The sequence below is a fragment of the Trichomycterus rosablanca genome, chromosome 7, assembly GCF_030014385.1.
Source record: "Trichomycterus rosablanca isolate fTriRos1 chromosome 7, fTriRos1.hap1, whole genome shotgun sequence".
Taxonomy (NCBI): Eukaryota; Metazoa; Chordata; class Actinopteri; order Siluriformes; family Trichomycteridae; genus Trichomycterus; species Trichomycterus rosablanca.
Genome location: NC_085994.1, coordinates 36,314,083 through 36,338,174, shown reverse-complemented (window position 1 = coordinate 36,338,174; position 24,092 = coordinate 36,314,083). Strand labels below are relative to the sequence as shown.

Genomic DNA, 24,092 nt, shown 5'->3' with positions numbered 1-24,092 from the left:
AGCTCAGCTCTTAGAGAAAAAATGTACCTTGGGAAGTTTAAAATTTTTTTATAATACACTTTATAGCCAAAAGTATTTGGACACCTTACCATGAGCTTGTTGGACATCCTATTTCAAAAACACATGGTATTAAAATAAAGTGATCTTTTTAGTCTTCTCTCAAGACTTAAAATGTCTGTGGGAATATCTGCCCATTCACTCAAAAAAGTTTTGTATGAATGGTCACTGATGTTGGTCAAGAAGTTGCAGTTGAGGTCAGGGCTTTTTTTAAACTAATCTTTTCTTCATGTCTATATAGACCTTGCTTTGTGCACAGATGCACAGCCATGTCGGAACAGGAAAGAGCCTTCCCTAAACTGTTGCTGCAAAGTTGGAAGCATATACTTTTTGCATATAATTGATTTATTACACCTGGATGTACAGATCTTTGTTGTTGCCATATTTGGTTTAAGAGTAGAGTCTTGCTGAAATAACCATGTACATGCAGGAAAAGACGGTGGCTTGGTGGCAGCTTTAGTCTCTCTAAAATCCCATACATCTCTATGGCAGTCGTACCTTCACACATGTTATCAATGCTGTGGGCAATAATGAACCCCATGCCCTGACAGATGTTGGCTTTTTAAGCTTTTTGCTAATAACACTTTGGATGGTCATATGTATGTCCAAAATGTAGACTCAACTGACCACAGCACACGTTTCCACTGTCTTTAGGTCCATTTGACAGTATCTGACTTTTATCCAATGTATTACTATTGTTTTTTAAATAACCTCACATTTGTATTATATAATAACTACATTTTTATATAATGTATTATATAATAACTACATTTGTTTATTTCAGTGGCGTATCTGGGAGACATTGCGCTGGATGAGGAGGACATGCGCATGTTTAAAGTGGATCGTATTGTGGATGTAGCCCGGAGAACAGTCACGACCCTCAACCATACAGACACAGGTAGTGTGATTAAAGTTGGATGGGGACAGGGTTGCGTGAAAACTGCCACAAATGCAAAAGTATGGACAACCTTCATAGCCACATTACATATTTTTTTAGACTTATTAGACTTTATTTGACTCTTTGGGGCTCATCGGGCCGGTCAGCAAAAGCTATTAGGAATTGTCAGACAATGTCAGAGGGAAATAAACTCTCTGTCTCTTCAAACCTTGTACTAACACTAAACAACCATGGGTTTCACTAAGCAGCTGATCAAGGATCTAAAAATGAAGCAAGCATACACTATATGACCAAAAGTATTTGTACACCTGACCATGAGCTTGTTGGACGTCCCATTTTAAAAACAAATGGTATTAAAGTAAAGTGACCTTAATGAAGCCTCTATAAAGGCTTCTTACAAGTAAAAGTATGTTTGTGGGAATTTGTGCCCAATTAGTCAAAAGAGCATTTGCATAACTGGGCACTGATGTTGGTCAAGAAAGTGGGGCTCTGTGCAGGTCACTGGAGTTTCTTTATACTGAACTTTTCTTCATGTCTTTATGGAGCTTGCTTTGTGTTACTGCAAAGTTGGACCTGTATAATTTCCTTTATACGATTATATGAATATAAGAAAATATTAATAATATTGGTGTTATATTTGGCATGTGTTATGACTGACAGGTATACCTGCCAACGAGACGAGTCTTAACGCAACCGCGTCTAATCGGCAGAGATCGCGGCGCAGGAAGAGAGCTGCGACGTCTCGCCCGGAAAGGGTGTGGCCCGAAGGAGTCATCCCTTATGTTATTAGTGGCAACTTTAGTGGTGAGTTCATTAATTCAGTGTCTAATGAGCTGTGTTTGGGTTTATTTATGTATTCGTGTGTAATGACATAATGTAAATAGTGTCTCATGCTAAAGTTTTTACCCCCCCGATCAAAGGGTGGCAGGTCTTTCAGTTCCACAGCCTATAAACTCTGGAACTCCCTTCCACAACCTCTTTATGACTGTTCCTCCATCTCTTACTTGAAAAGTCAACTAAAAGCTTTTCTTTACTGCTAATTATTCTTCTTTCTCTGTTTCTGAAGTTTTGTTGTGTTCTTTTCTTTTTTCTTTTGTAAAGCCTTTTTGGGTATGTAAGGCACTAACTGAATTAGAATAGTATATTTTATTATTATTATTATTATTAATATTATTTTTGTTAGGTATTATTATATTTAGTTTAAATTAATGATTTGATTTAATTTAATTATTTCAATATTTTTCTTTTGCTTTTTCTTTCTTTATAATTATTATTATTGTAATATTTAATTCTATTTAATTATTTAATGTATTTATTTAATCATTTCTATTTTTCTCTTTGCGTTTTCTTTTTGAAGTCTTTTTTACTTCTTTTTTTCAGTTTTTATTTTTAGTTTCCTTTGTATTTTCTTTTTTGGCTTTATTTTTGTGATTGGACCTTGTCGTCTTGTTGGTTTTTTTATTTTTTTAATTGTTTTTTTTTATTGTTTTAATTGTTAGTTTTTATGTTTTCTGCATTCAGTTATTTTTTCTTTTCATTTCTTTTGATCATTTTCTTCATCCTTTATTTGTTATTCTCCTTTATTACTTTTGTCTTCTCAATGACCTTAATCCCACCAGAATGAGCTCAGATGTTTGTGCCAGTGAGGAAAATTGTATTTTATTTCTTATTTTTTATACTCAGCAATGTAGTGAGAGTGAGCTGGCACAAAAGAAAAGCAGCGCAGTAGTGCTTACTCACCAAATTCTCACTGTATTACTCACCCAACTGCTTTCTCTATTAAACTGAATTGTGGGTAGTGAAAGTATCACTCATTTACTCAGTCAGTACTTGTACTGAACTAAGTGGGATTTGTTATAGCAACACATAAGGCCTGAGTATCATGTGACTTATTTATTTCATGTGTGTGAGATTAAATAAAAAAAGCATATTTAAAATGTGTGTGTGTGTGTGTGTGTGTGCAGGTAGTCAGAGGGCAATATTTAGGCAGGCGATGAGGCATTGGGAGAAACACACGTGTGTAACATTTATTGACAGAACCACAGAGGACAGCTACATCGTCTTCACCTACCGGCCGTGTGGGTGAGTACAGACAAGCATTGTTTACACAGCACACACGAGTAATTCCCTGGCTACATCCCAAACTGCATCTCATGTGCTACATAGTGTGTAACATAGTGCACACCATCGGTAGTGCACTAATTAGACAAACTAGTTAGTTAATACAGCCCAACAGTGGCTGCATGGCAGAGCCGTGATTTGAACCCACAACCTCTTGTTTGATAGATAGATTTAAACTGTCCCTAGTATGAATGTCCTGTGACACAGCCCTGTTGTGTGTGCGTTGCACCTTTACAATGTGGTTCTGGAACCTCCAAATCTTTCTTAAAAGAACAGTGCTCGCTCGCGCAGAGACTGATCATGCAGAGACTGATCACGCAGAGACTGATCACGCTTTCACTTCTCTTCCGTTCTTTTCTTTCCTTCTGTCCTTCTGTCCTGATTTATCGCTTAAGTGCTTTTCCATTCATCTTCATCCACACAGACATTCCTCTGCTTCTGGTTATTCTTCCTTCTGTCTGTGTGTGTGTGTGTGTGTGTGTGTGTGTGTGTGTGTGTGTGTGTGTGTGTGTGTGTGTGTGTAATAGTCACCCTGCTAGCTTGGCTCACAGAACATTATATTCATTACCGGAAAATATCAGGCCACTTTGTCACAAATACTCCAACCTCTCATTTGACCACTTCTGCACCTTAGTTACAGGTCATGCTGGAGATTCTCACTGAAGCTGTATTCAGAGCTGCCAACTCAAATACCTCAAATGGTCAATTATAAAAGCATACAACACAGCAGCTTGGCAAAAAGAATGTGAAACTTATACCACCAACTAACTCTACGAGATCCACCCTGTCATAGAAATGGATAGAGCTTAATACCCCAAAAACAATGGGAACAAATCACCTACCTGAGTTGCTGCATAGGACACACCACATTGACCCATACCTACCTGCTAAAAGGAGAACAGGCCCCCACTTGCCCCCTCTGTGGATCAAGAACTTCCATGGTAGTTCAAATCAAGCAAATCGACCCCTACTCTGACGTTTAAAGACTGAATCTACTATCCAGCCATGATAACAGCCATAGTAGCTGACATGGCGTTTTAAACAAACAAACCTTAAATGGTCAAAAGTTTGTGGACACCTAACACCTGAACGTTGTGTGTTGCATTCCTGTTCGTGCACATTGCAACCCATCGCCATGTTTTTAAACTTAGACTTTTGTTTCAGTGATAGCCAGTGATAGCTCAGTGGTTAAGGTACTGGACTAGTAAGCAGAAGGTTGCCGGTTCAAGCCCCGCCACCACCAAGTTGCCACTGTTGGGTCCCTGAGCAAGGCCCTTAACCCTCAATTACTCATCGTGTTCCGCTCATTGTGTAAGTCGCTTTGGATAAAAGCGTCTGCTAAATGCTGAAAATGTAAAAATGTAAATGTTTCAGCCCATTTGATCCCCAAGTTTATTAAAGACTTTCCAGTCAAGCCAGGATTTACTGTGTATGTGTAAACACAATCCTGCAGTGATGACACCCTACTCCAGGTCCAGACCAGAGTGTGAAAACAACCCAAGTCTTTGTTATGGATGTTAATAAATGACTAATAAGTAACACACAATAACTAATCAGTACAGACGTCATTGTTAGTCATTTATGTTCATTTTCAACAGCTGATGGTTCATATTTAAATTAAATGCAGTGCTGCAGATCTCTTACACACCACAATGCTAGAGAAACACCACTTAACAAGAGAAATCCTGTGCTGTGGCAAAATCTGACTCAGCTGAAATTCGACACTAATTTTGGCACACACTGTCTGGTAGAGTGTATGAATGTAAACAAATTCTGAGGCGACTTGATAAAGTGAACTGCTGTGTTTCCACCCTGCATCTCACCGCTAGTCATTTTTAGCTCTGCGGAGATACAGGGGGCCTCTTTCTCTGAGTGCAGCCAATGGAAGTTTTTGGTGTGCGTGTGTGTGTGTGTGTGTGTGAAACTGCAGGGCAGAGTTCCTAGTGTGAACCACTGGATGCTCAGTAATTATACAGCTCTTCGTCACACCCACAGTCAGACTCCGTGTGTGTGTGTGTGTGTGTATCCTGGGAAGCCAGACCATATTTTTTTCTGTGTAGCAGCATGTAAACGAAACACACAAACTGCACTCTGTAGCCGAGACTTGTTTTTGTCTCATACCGGTCAGTGGTAGGTCAGTGGTTTAGATACTGGACTAGTTTTTGGAAAGCTGCAGGTTCAAACCACAGCACTGCGTTGTTCCTATTGTTCAGCACTTCTGCAAAGCACTAAAACCTCAGTTGTTTAACCGTAATTGGTCACAATTTCAAATCATCTGCTAAGTACCAAAAATTTTCATAGTGTTTACAGAATCAGGTTCTGTTCTGCCAGCTGTTTCTGTAGAGCATTTGATCTGGCCAGTGGCCCTGCTGAGACTCAAACCTAGATTTTCACAGTGGTAGGGTAGTGCATTAGACTGCTTAGTGACCCGAGCTCCATGAAATACATTTTAATACTGAGGGTTTCATTTATTTTAGGTAAAAGCATCCAACACCTACTGCGCCTGTGTGAAAAAGTCATATTTGTGCCACCTTAACCAGCAACAACTGTAACAAAACATATTGCTGTGAAATAGTTTATTTATTTATTGCAGAATTGCTTTAATTCAGCCACATTAGAAGGCTGTAATGCATGAACCTCCTTTACTTTTGATTCATCAGTTCACTGAACTTAGTATTAATAGGCTTTGTGGTCATCAGGGTTTTTGAATACGAGCTGTTATAGTTTCTTAAGTTGGCAGTAGTTTTCACCTGGCAACGTCTCCATGAATGCAAGATTTTGCAGTTGTTTTCTAATGGTGAAATCCTAAACACTGGACTAATGATCAGAAGGTAGCTGGTTCAAGCCCGACCATGCCAAAGTTGCCCCTGTTGGGTCCCTGAACAAGGTTCTTAACCCTCAGTTGCTTGCACTGTATTTGGTCTCAACTGTAAGATAGAAGAAAATAAGAAGGGGGCAAATACTTACACTTTTACACTGTAATATCCCAAACAGGTGAATGCAAACCTCAAATTCTCTTGGTATCTATTTTAAGACCCAAAACAAATTAATGTAATGCTGATTAAAGCTGCTTAAACTCTGTATCTGTCCCCCCTCAGGTGTTGCTCGTACGTGGGCCGCAGGGGCGGGGGGCCCCAGGCCATTTCTATCGGGAAGAACTGCGACAAGTTTGGAATCGTGGTGCATGAACTGGGTCACGTGATTGGATTCTGGCATGAGCACACGCGGCCGGACAGAGACGAGCATGTCAGCATCATCCGGGACAACATCCAGCCTGGTATGTTGATGTCACACACAGCTACTTTGTCTATAAACCACAATGCCGTCGGTTTATGTTTAATTATTTCTTCTTCCTGATCAGTGTTCGAAAAGGTTCAGAATCTACCTGGAAACACTGGGTGGAAAGCAGGCTAGTTGCAGACATTATAATAATGTGTTATTTAAACAGCTTGCTATGACTGTCTGTTTAAAAAGCATTATAAGGCTTTGTACAAAATATGACACTAGCATTGAATGGTGCTTTTTTCTCATGAATGTAATAGAAATACATGTAATGAAAAAGAAAACTATAAAACATCACAAGTCTACCTGTTTTCTTTTTCCTCATACCATTAAATACTTATATTCAAATCAACTTCCCAGCATGTCCTAGCAATCCACTCCTTACCATGTTTACATGGTTGAGCAATATATCACCAATGCGCTTACATAGATTTTTTCCTGCCATCCTGTGCCAACGCTTCAGCTCTCAAATCATCACTGATCTGCGTTCAGTGACTCATACAAGCGTTGCATCTTAAACCCTTCAGGGTCGTTTTGGGTTCAGATCTAAAAATGTGTCTCACATTTATGCCTGCCTGAAAATGACTGGACTTGTCAGGTTTTCTTATCTCAGAATAATAGCAGCTTTATGGATATTTCCCCAATGACACTCTGCTTTCTATCACACCTGCCGAACATGAGATTGAAATCTGGGATTTGACGTTTATCCCACTGAGGAACCCATCGCTGGTTATGAGCCAAAGGAAATTCAGCAGCATATGTTGTCCTGTCATGATCGTTTCCTGTTAAATTTCCTGTACATTCTGTTTTTCCGATCTAATACCTCGAGGTCTTATCTTGTCTTTTTGTTTTCCTGCTTTTAGGACAGGAGTATAATTTCTTGAAGATGGAGCCGGGTGAAGTCGACTCTCTCGGGGAAGTCTATGACTTTGACAGCATCATGCACTACGCCAGAAACACATTTTCCAGGTAAGATCCTGTATTATTTTCACTTTGACTTTTCTGTCTGACTTAGTTTTGACAGCACAAGTACTGGAAAGGAAAAAACAAAGGTGGCAGTTCAAGTCTAGGACTAGTCTCAAGACCGCTGTTTAAATCTGTTTTATTTTGGAATGTATCCTGGTTTCTTACAGAATGCTTTGAAAGTTTATTTTAGATCGTTCAGCACATTTGAATTAGATTAGGTCCATTTATGGGCGTTTTGTTGCATCGTCGTCACTGCCAGTATGAATCCTGGGTCAAATTTCACTCTTGTGGCCAATGTATTGTATATTCTTAAAAGCTGGCTGGAACCCAACATAGAAACAGAAATTTGGACGTAGACCAGAGTCCAGAAAACTTCCAAGCACAGTTGTAGCAGGATCACGGTGGTATTATTTTGGGTCAGTTACTCCAGTCCTCTCTCTTTGCATCACAATAGGCTACTACTGGAGGATTTGGGAATTCAGCCTGCAGCATTTACAGCATTTTGCAATTTAAGCTCCAGAATTTTTTATATATAAACCACTAAGACATTTGAGAGCAACGGAAAAGCCATATTTTAGCCAGAGTTTTAAAACATTGTCCCTTTTACATTCCAAAACCAAGCATTTGTGATATTGAAGCATGCTAGTAGAAGTTTCGAAGCACACTATGGCAAGTGCATAGTTTCAAAACTGAAAGCAAACCATTGCAAAATGATGAAAATAAAGTTAGCTATTGCCAGAATATAGTGCCCCATGAATAGATTGAAGAGTCATGAAATTTTTGCAGGCCATGGTGACGTTGAAGCCTGCTACCTGGGCACTGTGAGATTAAGAGCATTAAGAGGCTGGTGCCTGACGTGATAGGATTAAATTATGCAACTATGCCAAAGCTCGCCACTGCAAGATTGAAGCAGGCTGTTGTTGCATTCAAGTATATTGTTGTCTGTTATGAAACTGAAGATTTGCTGTTATTGATATCCCTGCTTATACTGTCATTTTAACCCTTCTCACCAAGAAAATAATGTGTAAAAAATAATTTTCGAGAGTTGCCGAGCATTCGCAAGTGATCAGGGAGCTGCTCGGATCGAGTTGTTGAACAGTTCACACATAGCTATCGAGAGCTGATTTTTGAGCCCTGAGCGAACTCTGAGTTGCTTCTGAGCTGCCACATCTAGCGGCGACCAGACAGCGAGTGAAAATCAGGGGAAGTTAAACTAGGCATTAGTTTTTTGGGATTATACCAACAACAAACGATTAATATTTTTTTACTAGTGCACACTATGAACAGTTGTGATGCAACTTTCATGGATGATGAATGTATATTAGAAAGGCTGTTTTCTTAAAACCACCAATATTTTTCAAGTCAATCAAGCAGTACATACATCACAAACAAACCAAATGATTGAGCAGACAATTAAAGGGTTAAGGCTTTACACGATTTTGCATGGATTGCATCCATTGCATGGAAAACCTGCTTTTGTGAAAATAAAGCAAAACATGCTGAGAATAAAGGCAGAAGATCAATGCAAAAAAAGTGCCATTACTAGAATCTACACCGATCAGCCATAACATTAAAACCACCTCCTTGTTTCTACACGCACTGTCCATTTTATCAGCTCCCCTTACCATATAGAAACACTTTGTAGTTCTACAATTACTGACTGTAGTCCATCTGTTTCTGTGCATGCTTTTTTAGTCCCCTTTCATTCTGTTCTTCAATGGTCAGGACCCCCACAGGACCACCACAGAGCAGGTATTATTTGGGTGGTGGATCATTCTCAGCACTGCAGTGACACTAACATGGTGGTGGTGTGTTAGTGTGTGTTGTGCTGGTATGAGTGGATCAGACACAGCAGCGCTGATGGACTTTTTAAACACCTCACTGCCACTGCTGGACTGAGAATAGTCCACCAACCAAAAACAACCAGTCAACAGCGCCCTGTGGGCAGCGTCCTGAGACCACTGATGAAGGTCTAGAAGATGACCAACTCAAACAGCAGCAATAGATGAGCGATCATCTCTGACTTTACATCTACAAGGTGGACCAACTGGGTCTACCCTAGAGTGAACAGTAAGTGGACACGGTATTTAAAAACTCCAGCAGCACTGCTGTGTCTAATCTACTCATACCAGCACAACACACACTAACACACCACCACCATGTCAGTGTCACTGCAGTGCTGAGAATGATCCACCACCTAAATACCTGCTCTGTGGTGGTCCTGGGAGAGTCCTGACCATTAAAAAACAAGGTGAAAGTGGGCTAACAAAGCATGCAGAGAAACAGATGGACTACAGTCAGTAATTGTAGAACTACAAAGTGCTTCTATATGTTAAGTGGAGCTGATAAAATTAACAGTGAGTGTAGAAACAAGGAGGTGGTTTTAATGTTATGGCTGATCAGGGTACGTTACCATTGTAACATTAAACAACACCTTTGTGAGATTAATAGCTCATAACTGTGAGACTATAAAGCTTGGCACTGATGTCAGATAAAAGTGTGCCGTCATGACATTAAAGAGTTCAACCTCAATATGTGCTTCTATATGGCCGCTGGTCTGTCACAGTAGTTTATTGTTTTAAACTTTCTGAATGTTCTACCTACTGCAGCACACAGAGAACTTCGAGTTCTTTCACTTTGACCTCATTATTTAAAACGATACTCCTTTTTACTCCCCAAAATTCAACATGTGTAAGCATGTGCCAGTCAGCTGTTGGATTAAGAGGAACTGATAATGAAACTGCAGTGCAAGCTGAGGTTAATGTTTTTACAATGAAATCATGTTTTGAAGCTGAAGCTTTGGTACAGCTTTCATTTGGATTAAGACCAGCTGGACGTTTTCCAACTGCAACAGAGCTTGTGTGGATTTATGAAGCTTTTCACATTCCTGACACGTGGTCATGTGCAGCGTTACACAGTGTTTCTATACAGAAAATAGCCGACGGACACAGAGAGACATTTCTGCTTGCTTTCCCCCTGTTTTCTGATAAGTTTAGTTATATTTAATGATCTCTCGCTCCACCCCAGCGCTGGACGAGAAGGGTCGCAGACTAGCACCGCCCCTTCAGACACGTGTGAAGTCACCGGCTCAACAGTGAATTCTTACAGAGAGCCTACTGTGTACGGAGTCCCGCTGTGCCCCATGATGTTTTTCCACTACTGGCGCTGGCTTCTCAACTACTGTGTTATATTGATTATAATCTAATTGAACAGTTTTAACTCATAATCGTAGTGGGCTAGCAAAACAGACTGTGCACCACCACAGTACTCAGCTCAAGTATTTTCAAGTATCTTTTTTGGCATATTGGTAACTGTGTTGAACCAGGGCATCTTCTTCCAGCCCAGAATAAACAGGTAGCCAAAAGTAGTTAAAATATGCAAACAAATAAAAGTTGGCATGTAATAATAAAAAATAAAAGAATTCATGAAGCATAAAATTAAATTATAAAATAGTATAATATTAGTAATCTAGTCTCATAGGACCAGTTTTAGTCTATAAACACTGGCTATGGAGTTCCAGAGCTTCAGAAAGGACTTTAAAACCTTTTTTTCTATTTCTTTGCGTGCTTAATACCAGAGAATGTTGGGTAACATTTTTCCTTGGATTGTTTCCACTAAATTTTGTGTTTATTCAGGTTCTTCTGAAAGAAAATCGATTGTGACCAAATATACGAAAAAAGAAAAAAAAAGGAAGGGGGAATTTTTTAACAACACTATACAAATTACCGTATTCATGGTGGTCAAGGTACTGGAGTGGTAATCAGAAGGTCTTGGTTCAAGCCCCACCACTGCCAGGTTGCTGCTGTTGGACCCTTGAGCAAGGCCCTTAACTCTCAATTGCTCAGACTGTATACTGTAACCGTAATGTAAGTCACTTTGGATAAACATCTGCTAAATGCTGAAAATGTCAATGTAAATCGCCCAATTTGTATTTTTGCCTCAGCTGCAGCACACCTCCACTCCTGACCAAGGAGGCCTATCAACCACCCCTCCCAGCCCCCGGGCATGTGTGCAGTAGCCCAGTGGGTCATTTATTACCAAGTCGCACAGAAAGAATAAATAATTCGAGATTGCTACAAGAGCAATTAAATTTCCAATACTCTTCGGGTGTTATTGTCCCCAATCACCACTAGGTAGGAGCAGCATCTCGTTGCAGCAAAAAAGCTCAGGATTCACACTGATTTTCCATTCTATAGTTATACTATTTTAAATCCCCCCACTCCCCCGCTGGTCCATGAAATTATATCTTATATAAAAACGGTCCGTGGTTCAAAAAATGCTGGGGATCGCTGCAGTAGCCAACCGCTTCTTTTCACACACATGAGGCGGGTTCATATGGGGATCAGTATCGCTTTGTATTTTTTATGTTAGCTATTTGTATGTATGTTTAATTTATTTGGAATTGTTAGAAAAGTCAGGTATGCAGACCAGAAGGATCTGCTGTGGTGAACTTTAAATATGGAAACAGCCAAAAAAGGTCGAAGGTTTAGAAACATTGTGTGTAAATATGAATTAAATAAAATCACTATATTCTTTATAATTGTGCATAGATTATTTGTAATAGTTAAACATAGTTTACTTGTTACAACTTGTTACAAATGTATTAAGCTGTAAGAAAGTGTGAGAAATTCGAGAGTCGAGGCTTTTTGGTTAGTGGAGCTTTCCACTGTAGACCTGTCCAGAAATCTGTCTCTGTTTTTCTTTTCATCATGCTGATTTGTGCTCTCTCAATTGGTGGTTCCTCCAGTGGCAGTCTGCCAATAGAACCGGGTAGGTTTTAATAATCCTTGGTCACCCTAATTGACACTCACAGCTGTTGCCTGGCCTTTTTTAATGATTTTGCTCTCTTGTATTAAACTGGTCCTGAAAGGAGCAAGTTCACAGCTTGAGCGGCCTTGTCTCTGAAGGAAGGCTTTGAAGGCGGTCTTTGAAGGCTGGCATTTGCTGGGCTATTTTATGTGTCGTTTTGAATGATGGCAGAGAGAACAGAGAGTGCTGGTCATGCCTTAGGCACATTGTAATCCCTTCAGCTGATGATGAGGGATTCAGTTTTGTTGGTCTTTTTTTTGTCTGATCAAAAAGTTCCCAGAGAAGTTTTTTCATGTTGTGTTTTGCTGAACTAAATGAACGTGAAGCCTCCCACATGTGCTCTACTGTAAATGTTACAGGGATTAAAAAGAGCTTTCTAAATCATCTGTACCAGAGGTGGGTTATGCTTTCAGGTTTGGTCTCTTGGTGCATTTGATAGAAGGTGAAAACATATGAAGCCATTAAAAGTTTAGAGGACATTGAATCATCTATCTATCTATCTATCTATCTATCTATCTATCTATCTATCTATCTATCTATCTATCTATCTATCTATCTATCTATCTATCTATCTATCTATCTATCTATCTATCTATCTATTAGTTTGTCTGTCTGTCTGTCTGTCTGTCTAAATATCTATCAGTCTGTCTGTGTGTCTGTCTGCCTGTCTGTCTAAATATCTATCAGTCTGTCTGTGTGTCTGTCTGCCTGTCTATCTATCTATCTATCTATCTATCTATCTATCTATCTATCTATCTATCTATCTATCTATCTATCTATCTATCTATCTATCTATTAGTTTGTCTGTCTGTCTGTCTAAATATCTATCAGTCTGTCTGTGTGTCTGTCTGCCTGTCTATCTATTAATCTGTCTATCTATCTATCTATCTATCTATCTATCTATCTATCTATCTATCTATCTATCTATCTATCTATCTATCTATCTATCTATCTATCTATCTATCTATCTATCTATCATCTATCAGTTTGTATTGTTTATAATTGTGCATAGATTATTTGTAATAGTTAAACATAGTTTACTTGTTTTTGAGAATGTAGTAAGCTGTAAGAAAGTGTGGATCTTTACATTGTAACCTGTCCAGAAATCTGTCTTTGTTTTTCTTTTTATCATGCTGATTTGTGTTCTCTCAACTGGTGGTTCCTCCAGTGGCAGCCTGCCAAAAAACGGTTGGGTTTTAATAATTCTTGGCCACCCTAATTAACACTCACAGCTGTTGCCTGGCCTTTTTTAATGACTGCTTACGAGTGGGCTACTCAATGCCCATTAAAGCCACTTTATCCAATCTCTGTATTTAGAGAAAAATCCAATAATGAGTAATCTGCCTTCTTAACCTTAGTCAATAAAATCTTGGACAAATCTCAGTTTGGTGCACTAGTAACAGCTGTTCTTAACTGTTCACATCTGTAGTTTCACAAGCTATGCTTTCCTAATTTTATATTTAATTTTAGCCTAATCAGTTTATGTAGGTTTGTGTTGTGTTATTTGTCTAAAATGAAGTGAATATTTGTGTAATTAATGTATTTAGTAGCTATAAGTAGTTTTCATAGTTGTGACCCTTAAATTCTAGTTGAGCAATATCCACTTACTAGAAGAACATTGCCTCAAGCATGCAATATATTAGCAATGTATTGGTTACATAAGAAGTACTACAGCATACTTAGCTAACATGTTGTGAAATATGCTCTTATTAATGTTACTCCACTGGGGGGAAAAGTTAGAGTTCTGGTGGGGTCACAAAAATGTCGAGCTCTTAAAGTATGGTCATTGGTCAAGTAAGGTTAAGAGCTTCTGCTCTATCAAGACATGAACACCAGTTTAACGCCTGATCAGGCTGCCTGGAGCCCTGGAATTTTTGGATGATTTTTTTGGTGGTTATGGTATATACTAAATCTTGTAGAAAGCCTTGCTGAATTGTAAAGGCTTTTATAGACACAAAGCTGGGGCCCATATATTTTAATGCCCATGTTTTTTTTTTAAATCAGCTATTTAACAAGCTCAAGGTCAGATGTCTACATACCTTTGACCTCAAAGTGGTGGTGTTTTTTTTAATTCAGGGCGGCTTTTACCTTTGAAACAGTTTGACCAGATGAGAAAGCTCAGCTTGTCCATGAGTTCACCAGATGCTCTGTATGTTCATGGATTCATGTTTTCACTTGGGAGATCCTTGTACTTTTGGCAGTTGACATAATATGACGTGAGGGGAAATGTTGTGACACTTTGTCAAATAATGAGATAATGACTTCTTTCGGTTGCCAGATTTCACTATGACTGTACAGAGGAGCACATCATTACTTCTAATGAACAGCTGAAGGATACTGTATATTATAATCTCTCCTGAAATGTTTTCTGCATGAATGACTGAGAAGCTGTCTTTTCTTCTTCTTCTTTTTCTGGGATGTAGTTGGCCAGACTTAAAGACCTATTGCCATCTCGCTGGCTTTAGGCTCTGTGCTCTGTTCCCACTCTGTCCTTTCATTATGTTTGTAGCCTGGCTTGGACTTTCATCCTAAGTGGGTTGCCTTTTTGTTCAAAGACTTATTTAGACATGATAGATGACTTGAATATCTACTTTTATATCAGCACAACAAATGGTATTAAAAGGCAAAGGTTAAGGGTTCATCTGGTTTTGATGGTTCTCTTACTTTTTGCTCATAAAGATGCTAGTTTTTATAGTTCTGTTTGGGTTGCCTGTGAAATCTATTTGCAATGTTGTCGTTTAATCATCACAAAAGCTTGGGATGCTTTTACACTCATGTTGTCTGGTGCAGACCAATCAACCTTCTTACTTACTGTGAGGTTCTTGGTCACCAAATATTTTGGTGCTTCTGTGGTTGTTCACACTTTAGTATACCTTGGCAAAAGCTTTCCCAGAAGGATTCGAGTGTTTAAGGGAATAATATTAGTCCAGTTCTTTGACTTTTCTGACTTTTCTTGAAAGCCTGGATCTCTTAAAGTGAGGATACTGTGACGTGAGGAATATAAACAATACCAGGAATGGGGGGATGGTGGTAGCAGGGGCTGGGATGGATTCTGCATTGCCTCTATATAAGAACCAGCTGTTTTCTCTGCCTTTGTTCTTAAATTTGTAGCCCCTTCTCATCCATTTGCTGGTTGTTTTTGTGTGTTAGGGCAGATGCCCAAGTAGATTTAAATTAAAACAGCATTGTTTTTTATTAAGGTACATGCTGTTATTGGGAAAGGTGCGTAAATATTCACAGTGAAGTTCTAATCTTAATAAAAAACAGATTTCTAAATAGTTTTAGGCATAGTATCATAAACAAAACCTTTGTTAAACTTTTGCACAGTGCTAAGTGCTTTCGTTATTGGACTGTAGATGATTGGAAAACTGTGATATGCTGTGATACGCTATGATTAGTGAGAAGAATGCTTAATAAATCTACAGTAATGAAGCATATAGCAAGCAGGATGTGCATCTCGTCTCTTCTTTTGAAAAGAACGACAGTTAAATTATATGACAGACTATGACTATGAGCATATCACTGGATATGTGTACCACTGGATATCACTTAATCCCATCCTAAACTTTAGGGATTGTTTCATTCTCTTGGGTGATGACTAACATCCTGAAAGGTCATGTATGATTTCATGAGAACTGAGATGTGTAATTTAAAGAAAATAAAGCGGAAGTATGTTCTCTAATTAACTAATAACAAAAATAACCCTTTTAGTCTGTATTAGTGTCACCAAACACAAAGTGAAAGAAAGAAGCTGGCACATAGAGGCCTGGCACTGAATAGAGAAAAACCACCAATAACATCAACAGAAATTTGTACAGTACAGCAGAGTGATTCAGTATCGAAAACCTGTCCCTTTTCTCACCCACCAATTCTCACTTTAATACTTTTGGCTAATTTATCGGAATTCTTTTCTCTCTGAGCTCGCTGGCGAAGGATGGCTCATTTGTTGGTTTCCATGGACACCATTCTGTCAACAGTGGGTATGCTTAAACAAGCAGGCTGAGCTAACATCAGAGCTGAAGTACAAAAGTTTAGACTGTAAAACTAAATGATAAATCTGAGGTAACATTTGCAGCAGGCATTTAATGCAAATCAGATAACTGATCTAGATGTAACAGCTGGAATAATAAAAAGGTAAAGTTGCAATAAAAACTTTTGGATTACCCACATTTCTGCATTAATTACTTACAACTAATGTAATCAAAAGATTACATACACTTGTAAGAGGCAACTTAGCCATGGCAGTTTTGGATTTGTATTAATTCCTGCAGTTGTGTTTTTTCTGTGACTTAAGGTTTGGGACACATACTTCTTCTGGAATGACCAAGGCCTAGTCCAGACATGAATCCAGTTGGGATAATCTTAAATATGGTCCCAGAATGGTCTAAAATTCCCCCTCACTGTTGTGCAAGTTTGATCAACAGCAATAAGACACAGTATTGTCTACAGAACTTCCTATGCATCTGTAGATACCAACTTTAGCATGTCCTGCAGCTTTATTAAAAGCCTGGTGCTAGCATGCTAGTCAGTGTCATCACACATAAAGGATGCACTGGTAGCTCTTTATTTGCTTTGGCACAGCTTCATATGTACCTACTACCCAGTTCCAGGAATAAATGTATCTTCAAGCAGCGTGGGGCGAAGGCTGGAGAACAGGGCCATGAGGCTGCCAAGGGGATCAAACACTCAAAGGGCAGTACCCTAACTGCCTGGAGGAAAGCTTTAATGCATGAGGACATGCACTGAAATTATCCCAACTTTGCTTCCCACGAAGATTTACAGTGTAAGATCTTCAAACATAGTAAAGCATGATGGAAAATCAGAGGAAAATCAGAGAGCCCAAAAGTGGAGCCAAATAAGTGAGAGAAAAAAGAGAAAGAGTTCAGACACCTCGACACGAGTAAGGCTAACAAAGTCCGTCCACTTTGAATTTGAAGCTCTTGAAACATGACCAAGGTTCTAAAAATGTCCTTTCTTTAAAGGAAGTGAAGAAATCCATTCTGTAAGCATGACATGTCAAATAAACACAGTCGGTTATGGTCATATTTGTTGCTTTTTGGTTTGATAGATTGTTCTTTGTACTATTCAATGTTATGTCAGGTATTTAAGCCTTAAATAGTTCAGTTTCAGGTCTGCAGAGGGTGAAGGGCAAAGTCATGTTCACTTCAGAATGATCCAAAGCCCACATTGGTAACTCTGTACCTTCTTCCTGCACCCCCTTCAGACCTCCCAGTTCATCTCTCAGCCTCAGTCTTACATTACAGTAGAAATGAGAGCAGGGACTGTGAACTGTGAACCTTTCACAGTCAGTACTGTAGATAACAGGGTTTGGCTTTAGTCCCAGTCTGTAAAATGTGAACATTAGACCAGTAAGTGCAACCTTAAATGCATGTATCTGCTTCTGTAGCAGAGTTATTACAATATAGAATATATATAGAATATATAGAGGACTTTGTGATCTCTGCAAACTTGGTTATAAATTGTTGGCTTTGTGATCCTTTCTCTAATGTTTACAAGTAGGACTCATACTTTTATGTAGTTATGTTAAATATGAAAAAATGCATGAAGAATTTCTACTAGCCATCAAATTATCTTATATAATATTTTTAGATTTTTTTTTAATTACTTTTTTATTTAGATTTTTTTTTAAATTTTTCATAAATTTTAAATCACATTTTTAATTACTTTTTCTTATTTTCTTAGTTTTTGTAATAGTTTTAGTTAGTATTATTTTGTCATTTCTAAATAAAAACTAAAAAAAACTAAACAAAAAATTATTAACTAGAAAATAAAAAATTGCGAAAGTTTTGTTAAAAAAAGAGTTTTACACTAAAACAAAAAATATTTAATTATACATAAAATATAAATAAGTTTCTTAAATTCCTTGCATTAAAAAAACAAACCAAAATCACTTACCCAGAAACTAAATAGTAACATCTAAACTACCTAATATTTAATAAAACACTTTACTTATTAAAGTAAAGGGTATTAAATATAGATCAGTTCAAATAAAAGTTAAAACTAATGCAAGAAATGATAGCAAAATCTAAAAATTAACTAAAACTATTGAATGCACCAATCTAATCCATGTTCATTATTAGTTTTTCACTGTGTGGGATTTATTTGGTCAGTACTTTGCTATCAGAGATGATGGTATTATTGGGCAGAGAATGTGGGAGGAACAAAGAATGATGTGGGAGTTTTATTCTAAAAAAAACCCCCAAAAAAACCAGCACAGCTTGTTATAGTTTCTGTTTTATATCTGACTGTCTGATTTACTTTCTAATCAAATTGATCTTCTCTTCCTGTTTTTCTGTATCACAGAGGCATTTTCCTGGACACCATTCTGCCACGCTATGACATCAACGCTGTCCGTCCACCCATTGGCCAGAGGACCCGGCTAAGCAAAGGGGACATTGCACAGGCACGCAAACTTTACAAGTGTCCAAGTAAGAGATGAGACATGTTCACTTGTGTTCAGACAAACAGAAATATAAATGACAGCAGAGAGCGGTGGTTCTTAAACTTGGAGTCAGGTCTCTGTGTGGGGTCACATGAGGTTGTAGGAAATGTTTACCAACTTATTTAGATTAAATTCTGAGCAAAATCTTATAGAGTTTTTAAACCTTTTATCATCACTTTTCCTAAAATATGTTAATTTGGATATTTATGCGTTCCCACAACTACTCAAGTATTTTTACATTTTTGGCATTTAGCAGGTGCTTTTTATCCAAAGCGAATTACAGTACTGTGACAGTATACAGTCTAAGCAATTGAAGGTTAAGGGCCTTGCTCAAGGGCAACCTGGAAGTGGTGGGGCTTGAACCAGCAACCTTTTGATTACTATTCCAGTACCTTTACCACTAGGTTACAACAGTATTGTGTTATTAGTCATTACAAGCCATCTTCAATAAAGATCAATAAAAATGTATATTGTGGCAGTCTCTGCACTTTTTCCAGTACTTGATACGCTCTTGTCAAAAAAAATGACAAATTATATTTTTAAATGTTGGCACGTTAGGAGAAAAGCAGTGGTAGCTTAGTGGTACTAGTTATTGGAAGGTCCTTCGTTCAAGCCACTGCAAGGTTGCCACGGTTGGACCCTTGAGCAAGGCCCTCAATCCTCAATTGCTTGGATTATATGTGGTCACAATAGAAGTAACTTTTAGTGCCAGTATAAATAGAGATAGTTTGAATGGTCGGATGTAATCCAAAACCCACCAAAAAACTGTCTACAGTCAAGCAGGCTTTGCATTGGCATGGGCCTAGAGGCTACAATGCCATAAAGAAGCACACACTCCAAAATCTGATCATATAAACAATAAAAAAGCAGAAACAAGGGTTTCTTTCTTGTATGGCAGCCTTTGTTATTTAAAGGACAAATTTGAGCTGATTTGTCAGTCACTCTGTTACTGTCATGTTAACTTTACAAGTGTATATGTCACCCGAAACTACAGAGGTACTTCCTCATGCCTTCTCTCGATTTTTTCCCCCTGTGAGGTATATTTAGCGAATAATGCCACAGTTTCCACTGAAATGAGAAAGGTCCATGCTTAGGTTTCCCAGATGCAGTTTGTCTTGTCTGGAAATAGCTGAGCATCAGCGATTGATGTGGTGCGGTATCTTGGCGATGGTTGCCTTGGCTCCCAGGCATAGAAGACAGAGAAGTAAACACTGGCCAAGCACAGGAAGTTTGTCCTTCCTCTGTTTCCCAGAAAAAAAGGAATGAGAGAGCAGCTGTGCTGTGGTGTAGTACAATGTAAATGCAAACAGGTCCTCACATTTACATTTACAGTGTCAACTCTAGCAAAACATTAGTCAGAATAGACAAGCATAAAGGGCATACGGCTAGCATTTAAAACAGGGTTTCTACCAGAGTGGAGGACTGATTTAAAATCTATATAGCAGTAAATATACATAAATTTAATTAACAACTAGATAAAACGATAGCAAGTAAGGCATTATTGATTTTTTTGCTTCTGCAGATTTGCATTTGTGAGAAAATAGTTTGATGGTGGACATAAAGAACGAAGCATCCAAAAGTTGATGTTCTCACTCTGTATTGCACTGAAAACTGACTACAACTGAAAACATTACAAAGCATTTTAGTCAATTCAGGTTAATTCAGAAACATTAAAAGTAACTATGGGTCTGTTTTATTTTTTTTTAATGTATATAATAAAGCTGTTACAAACATTTTCAAACAACAAGCTGTAAGAATTCTGATAACCCTTAACAAAACATAAACTTTTGTTTTTTTCTTCTGACCAAAATTATTTTTATACAGTGTATCACAAAAGTGAGTACACCCCTCACATTTCTGCAAATATTTCATTATATCTTTTCATGGGACAACACTATAGAAATAAAACTTGGATATAACTTAGAGTAGTCAGTGTACAACTTGTATAGCAGTGTAGATTTACTGTCTTCTGAAAATAACTCAACACACAGCCATTAATGTCTAAATAGCTGGCAACATAAGTGAGTACACCCCACAGTGAACATGTACAAATTGTGCCCAAAGTGTCAATATTTTGTGTGATCACCATTATTTTCCAGCACTGCCTTAACCCTCCTGGGCATGGAATTCACCAGAGCTACACAGGTTGCTACTGGAATCCTCTTCCACTCCTCCGTGATGACATCACGGAGCTGGTGGATGTTAGACACCTTGAACTCCTCCACCTTCCAGTTGAGGATGCGCCACAGGTGCTCAATTGGGTTTAGTCCATCACCTTTACCTTCAGCTTCCTCAGCAAGGCAGTTGTCATCTTGGAGGTTGTGTTTGGGGTCGTTGTCCTGTTGGAAAACTGCCATGAGGCCCAGTTTTCGAAGGGAGGGGATCATGCTCTGTTTCAGAATGTCACAGTACATGTTGAAATTCATGTTTCCCTCAATGAACTGCAGCTCCCCAGTGCCAGCAACACTCATGCAGCCCAAGACCATGATGCTACCACCACCATGCTTGACTGTAGGCAAGATACAGTTGTCTTGGTACTTCTCACCAGGGCGCCGCCACACATGCTGGACACCATCTGAGCCAAACAAGTTTATCTTGGTCTCGTCAGACCACAGGGCATTCCAGTAATCCATGTTCTTGGACTGCTTGTCTTCAGCAAACTGTTTGCTGGCTTTCTTGTGCGTCAGCTTCCTTCTGGGATGACGACCATGCAGACCGAGTTGATGCAGTGTGCGGCGTATGGTCTGAGCACTGACAGGCTGACCTCCCACGTCTTCAACCTCTGCAGCAATGCTGGCAGCACTCATGTGTCTATTTTTTAAAGCCAACCTCTGGATATGACGCCGAACACGTGGACTCAACTTCTTTGGTCGACCCTGGCGAAGCCTGTTCCGAGTGGAACCTGTCCTGGAAAACCGCTGTATGACCTTGGCCACCATGCTGTAGCTCAGTTTCAGGGTGTTAGCAATCTTCTTATAGCCCAGGCCATCTTTGTGGAGTGCAACAATTCTATTTCTCACATCCTCAGAGAGTTCTTTGCCATGAGGTGCCATGTTGAATATCCAGTGGCCAGTATGAGAGAATTGTACCCAAAACACCAAATTTAACAGCCCTGCTCCCCATTTACACCTGGGACCTTGACACATGACACCAGGGAGGGACAACGACACATTTGGGCACAATTTGGACATATTCACTGTGGGGTGTACTCACTTATGTTGCCAGCTATTTAGACATTAATGGCTGTGTGTTGAGTTATTTTCAGAAGACAGTAAATCTACACTGCTATACAAGCTGTACACTGACTACTCTAAGTTATATCCAAGTTTCATGTCTATAGTGTTGTCCCATGAAAAGATATAATGAAACATTTGCAGAAATGTGAGGGGTGTACTCACTTTTGTGATACACTGTATATGGATATTCCGCTAGCACACCAGCACCGAGATTTCTGAACTTTTAGGTTCAAAACTCAGCGTTGCCACCGGTCGGCTGGGCGTCATCTAGCGGGCATAATTGGCAGTGCCTGCAGGGATGACCGGGATATGTGGGCGGGTTCTTCAAACGCTGTGTAAGGACCCTGATTGGCGGATAGAGGCGCCTGTGCAGAGTGCATGGGTGAGAAAGGGTTCTGTTAAGGGTTGGAGGAGGTGTGAGCAGCAATATACCCCCCAAAAAAACGGGGATCCCCAGCAGCGAAAGACAAATTGACTGCGTTAAAATTAGGAGAAAATGGGTGAAAAAATGCATATATATATATACACAAATGTTAAGATATAGAAAACTTTATATAAAAATCTCTTAAATAAAATACATTTCATAGTTACAAGGTTAGAAACCTAGAGATGAAGGTAGTGAGAAGGTAAAATAATTGGGAAATTATTATTATTATTACAACCACACAACAATAATCATAATGAAAACATTAATAATACTAATAATAATTAACCTGATTATGGAGCCAGGTCACATGACTTTGTTTCTGTGGACTCGACTCGGGCAGACGATGTGGTTTGATGCAAACCAGGCTTCAACCAGTTTTAAAAACTTAGACCATGGAAAAAGTAAAAGGTAGCATAGCAAATCCAGATTTTGCCCAGCATTCCTCACAGCGGTGGTCACTCCCTGCAGCTCACCAGCCTGCTTGTTAATAGTTTTAATGGGCCTCAGAAGTGCTTTACTTTTAAACAGCTGTGAAGTCGTGTCTGCTGGATTATGAGTGTCTTTACACTAAACCATGAGTGTAGAAAGGGGTACAGATGTTGAAAGAGTGAGTGAAGGTGAATTGGTTAAATGCTCCAGTCTGTAGAAAAACTTTAAAATGATGCATCTTTTATATATAAGATCTAATAATTATTAGGGAATTCCCAGGTTTATTCAGATTTGACTTTATTTTTAAATTAAATAGTTTGAATAGTTAGAATTGACATATTTGATGCTGTTAATGCATGTTTTCACACACAGAACCCAAACTTACACTATAACACTATTTTCTTAGGGGTATAGGAGCTGAGGAATAAATTAATAAGTTGAAAGGTAAAAAATCCCTGGGTCACAACCATTTATTAGGGAAAAAGGTTGGGGTTTTTAATGCTTTATGTTTCCTAATATTAAAAACATGTGTGCTTTATGACGTGGGGACCTTCAACCTTCACTTCAGCTTAAATTGAATTTCTTTTGGCTGCTATAAATCTTTAGCATGTTATGTAACTCTGTAACAGTGTATGTATCAGTGTAAATACTTTAACATGTCCTGGTCTGGTCCTTTCTTTAGAAAGCTTGGATCGTAGATCACTTTCAACCTGAATTTTCTTCTTATCTCTGTGTGTCTGTTGAAGGATGTGGCGACAGTCTGCAGGACAGCAGCGGGAACTTTTCCTCCCCTGGCTTCCCCAACGGCTACTCTGCCTACATGCACTGTATCTGGAGAATATCAGTCACACCAGGCGAAAAGGTGAAGAGACTAGACAGACCGGCATATCCACTTAAACTTGTAGTGTTTTCTTCTAATGCGCTTCTCTAAGTAACTGGCTGCCGACAGCAATATGAGAGGTTCAGGTCATTTTTCTTATTTAATAAGATGAATAAAGAGCTCTTGAGGTAATTAGAGCCTGTGGAAGATCACTCAACCTTTCAGACGCCTTTTAGAAAGCGTAGAGTTTAAAAACATTTAAAGAGACCCAGAACTCAATTCCTTTTTAATTTGTTATAATTAATGGTAAATTAATGATGATATAATTAAAGTAATCATTATTTAGAGTGACTCTTGAGGTCAAATAATTATCATAGCAGTAATAACCAATAATACCCTATCATACTGCACCACACTTACTTGTTTTTTCTTCTTGCTTATGTCTAGATTATTCTCAATTTTACCTCTATGGATCTGTATCGGAGCCACCTGTGCTGGTACGATCATGTGGAGATCAGGGATGGGTACTGGAGGAAAGCACCACTTAAAGGTACATCACCGGTACAACGTTTTTTTATGACAAA

The 24,092-nt window shown here is 38.8% G+C and overlaps 1 protein-coding gene across 1 annotated transcript in view; it reads left to right on the top strand.

Moving 5' to 3' along the window:
* The window catches only part of bmp1a (bone morphogenetic protein 1a), a 67,975-nt gene that overhangs the window by 29,531 nt on the left and 14,352 nt on the right, over positions 1-24,092 (top strand). Inside the window, exons 2-9 of the mRNA XM_062999324.1 lie at positions 842-955; positions 1,616-1,759; positions 2,920-3,037; positions 6,175-6,353; positions 7,222-7,327; positions 18,458-18,582; positions 23,435-23,550; positions 23,956-24,058. Of these exons, the coding sequence (XP_062855394.1) occupies positions 842-955; positions 1,616-1,759; positions 2,920-3,037; positions 6,175-6,353; positions 7,222-7,327; positions 18,458-18,582; positions 23,435-23,550; positions 23,956-24,058 (1,005 nt within the window). The remainder of the gene's footprint in view (positions 1-841; positions 956-1,615; positions 1,760-2,919; positions 3,038-6,174; positions 6,354-7,221; positions 7,328-18,457; positions 18,583-23,434; positions 23,551-23,955; positions 24,059-24,092) is intronic.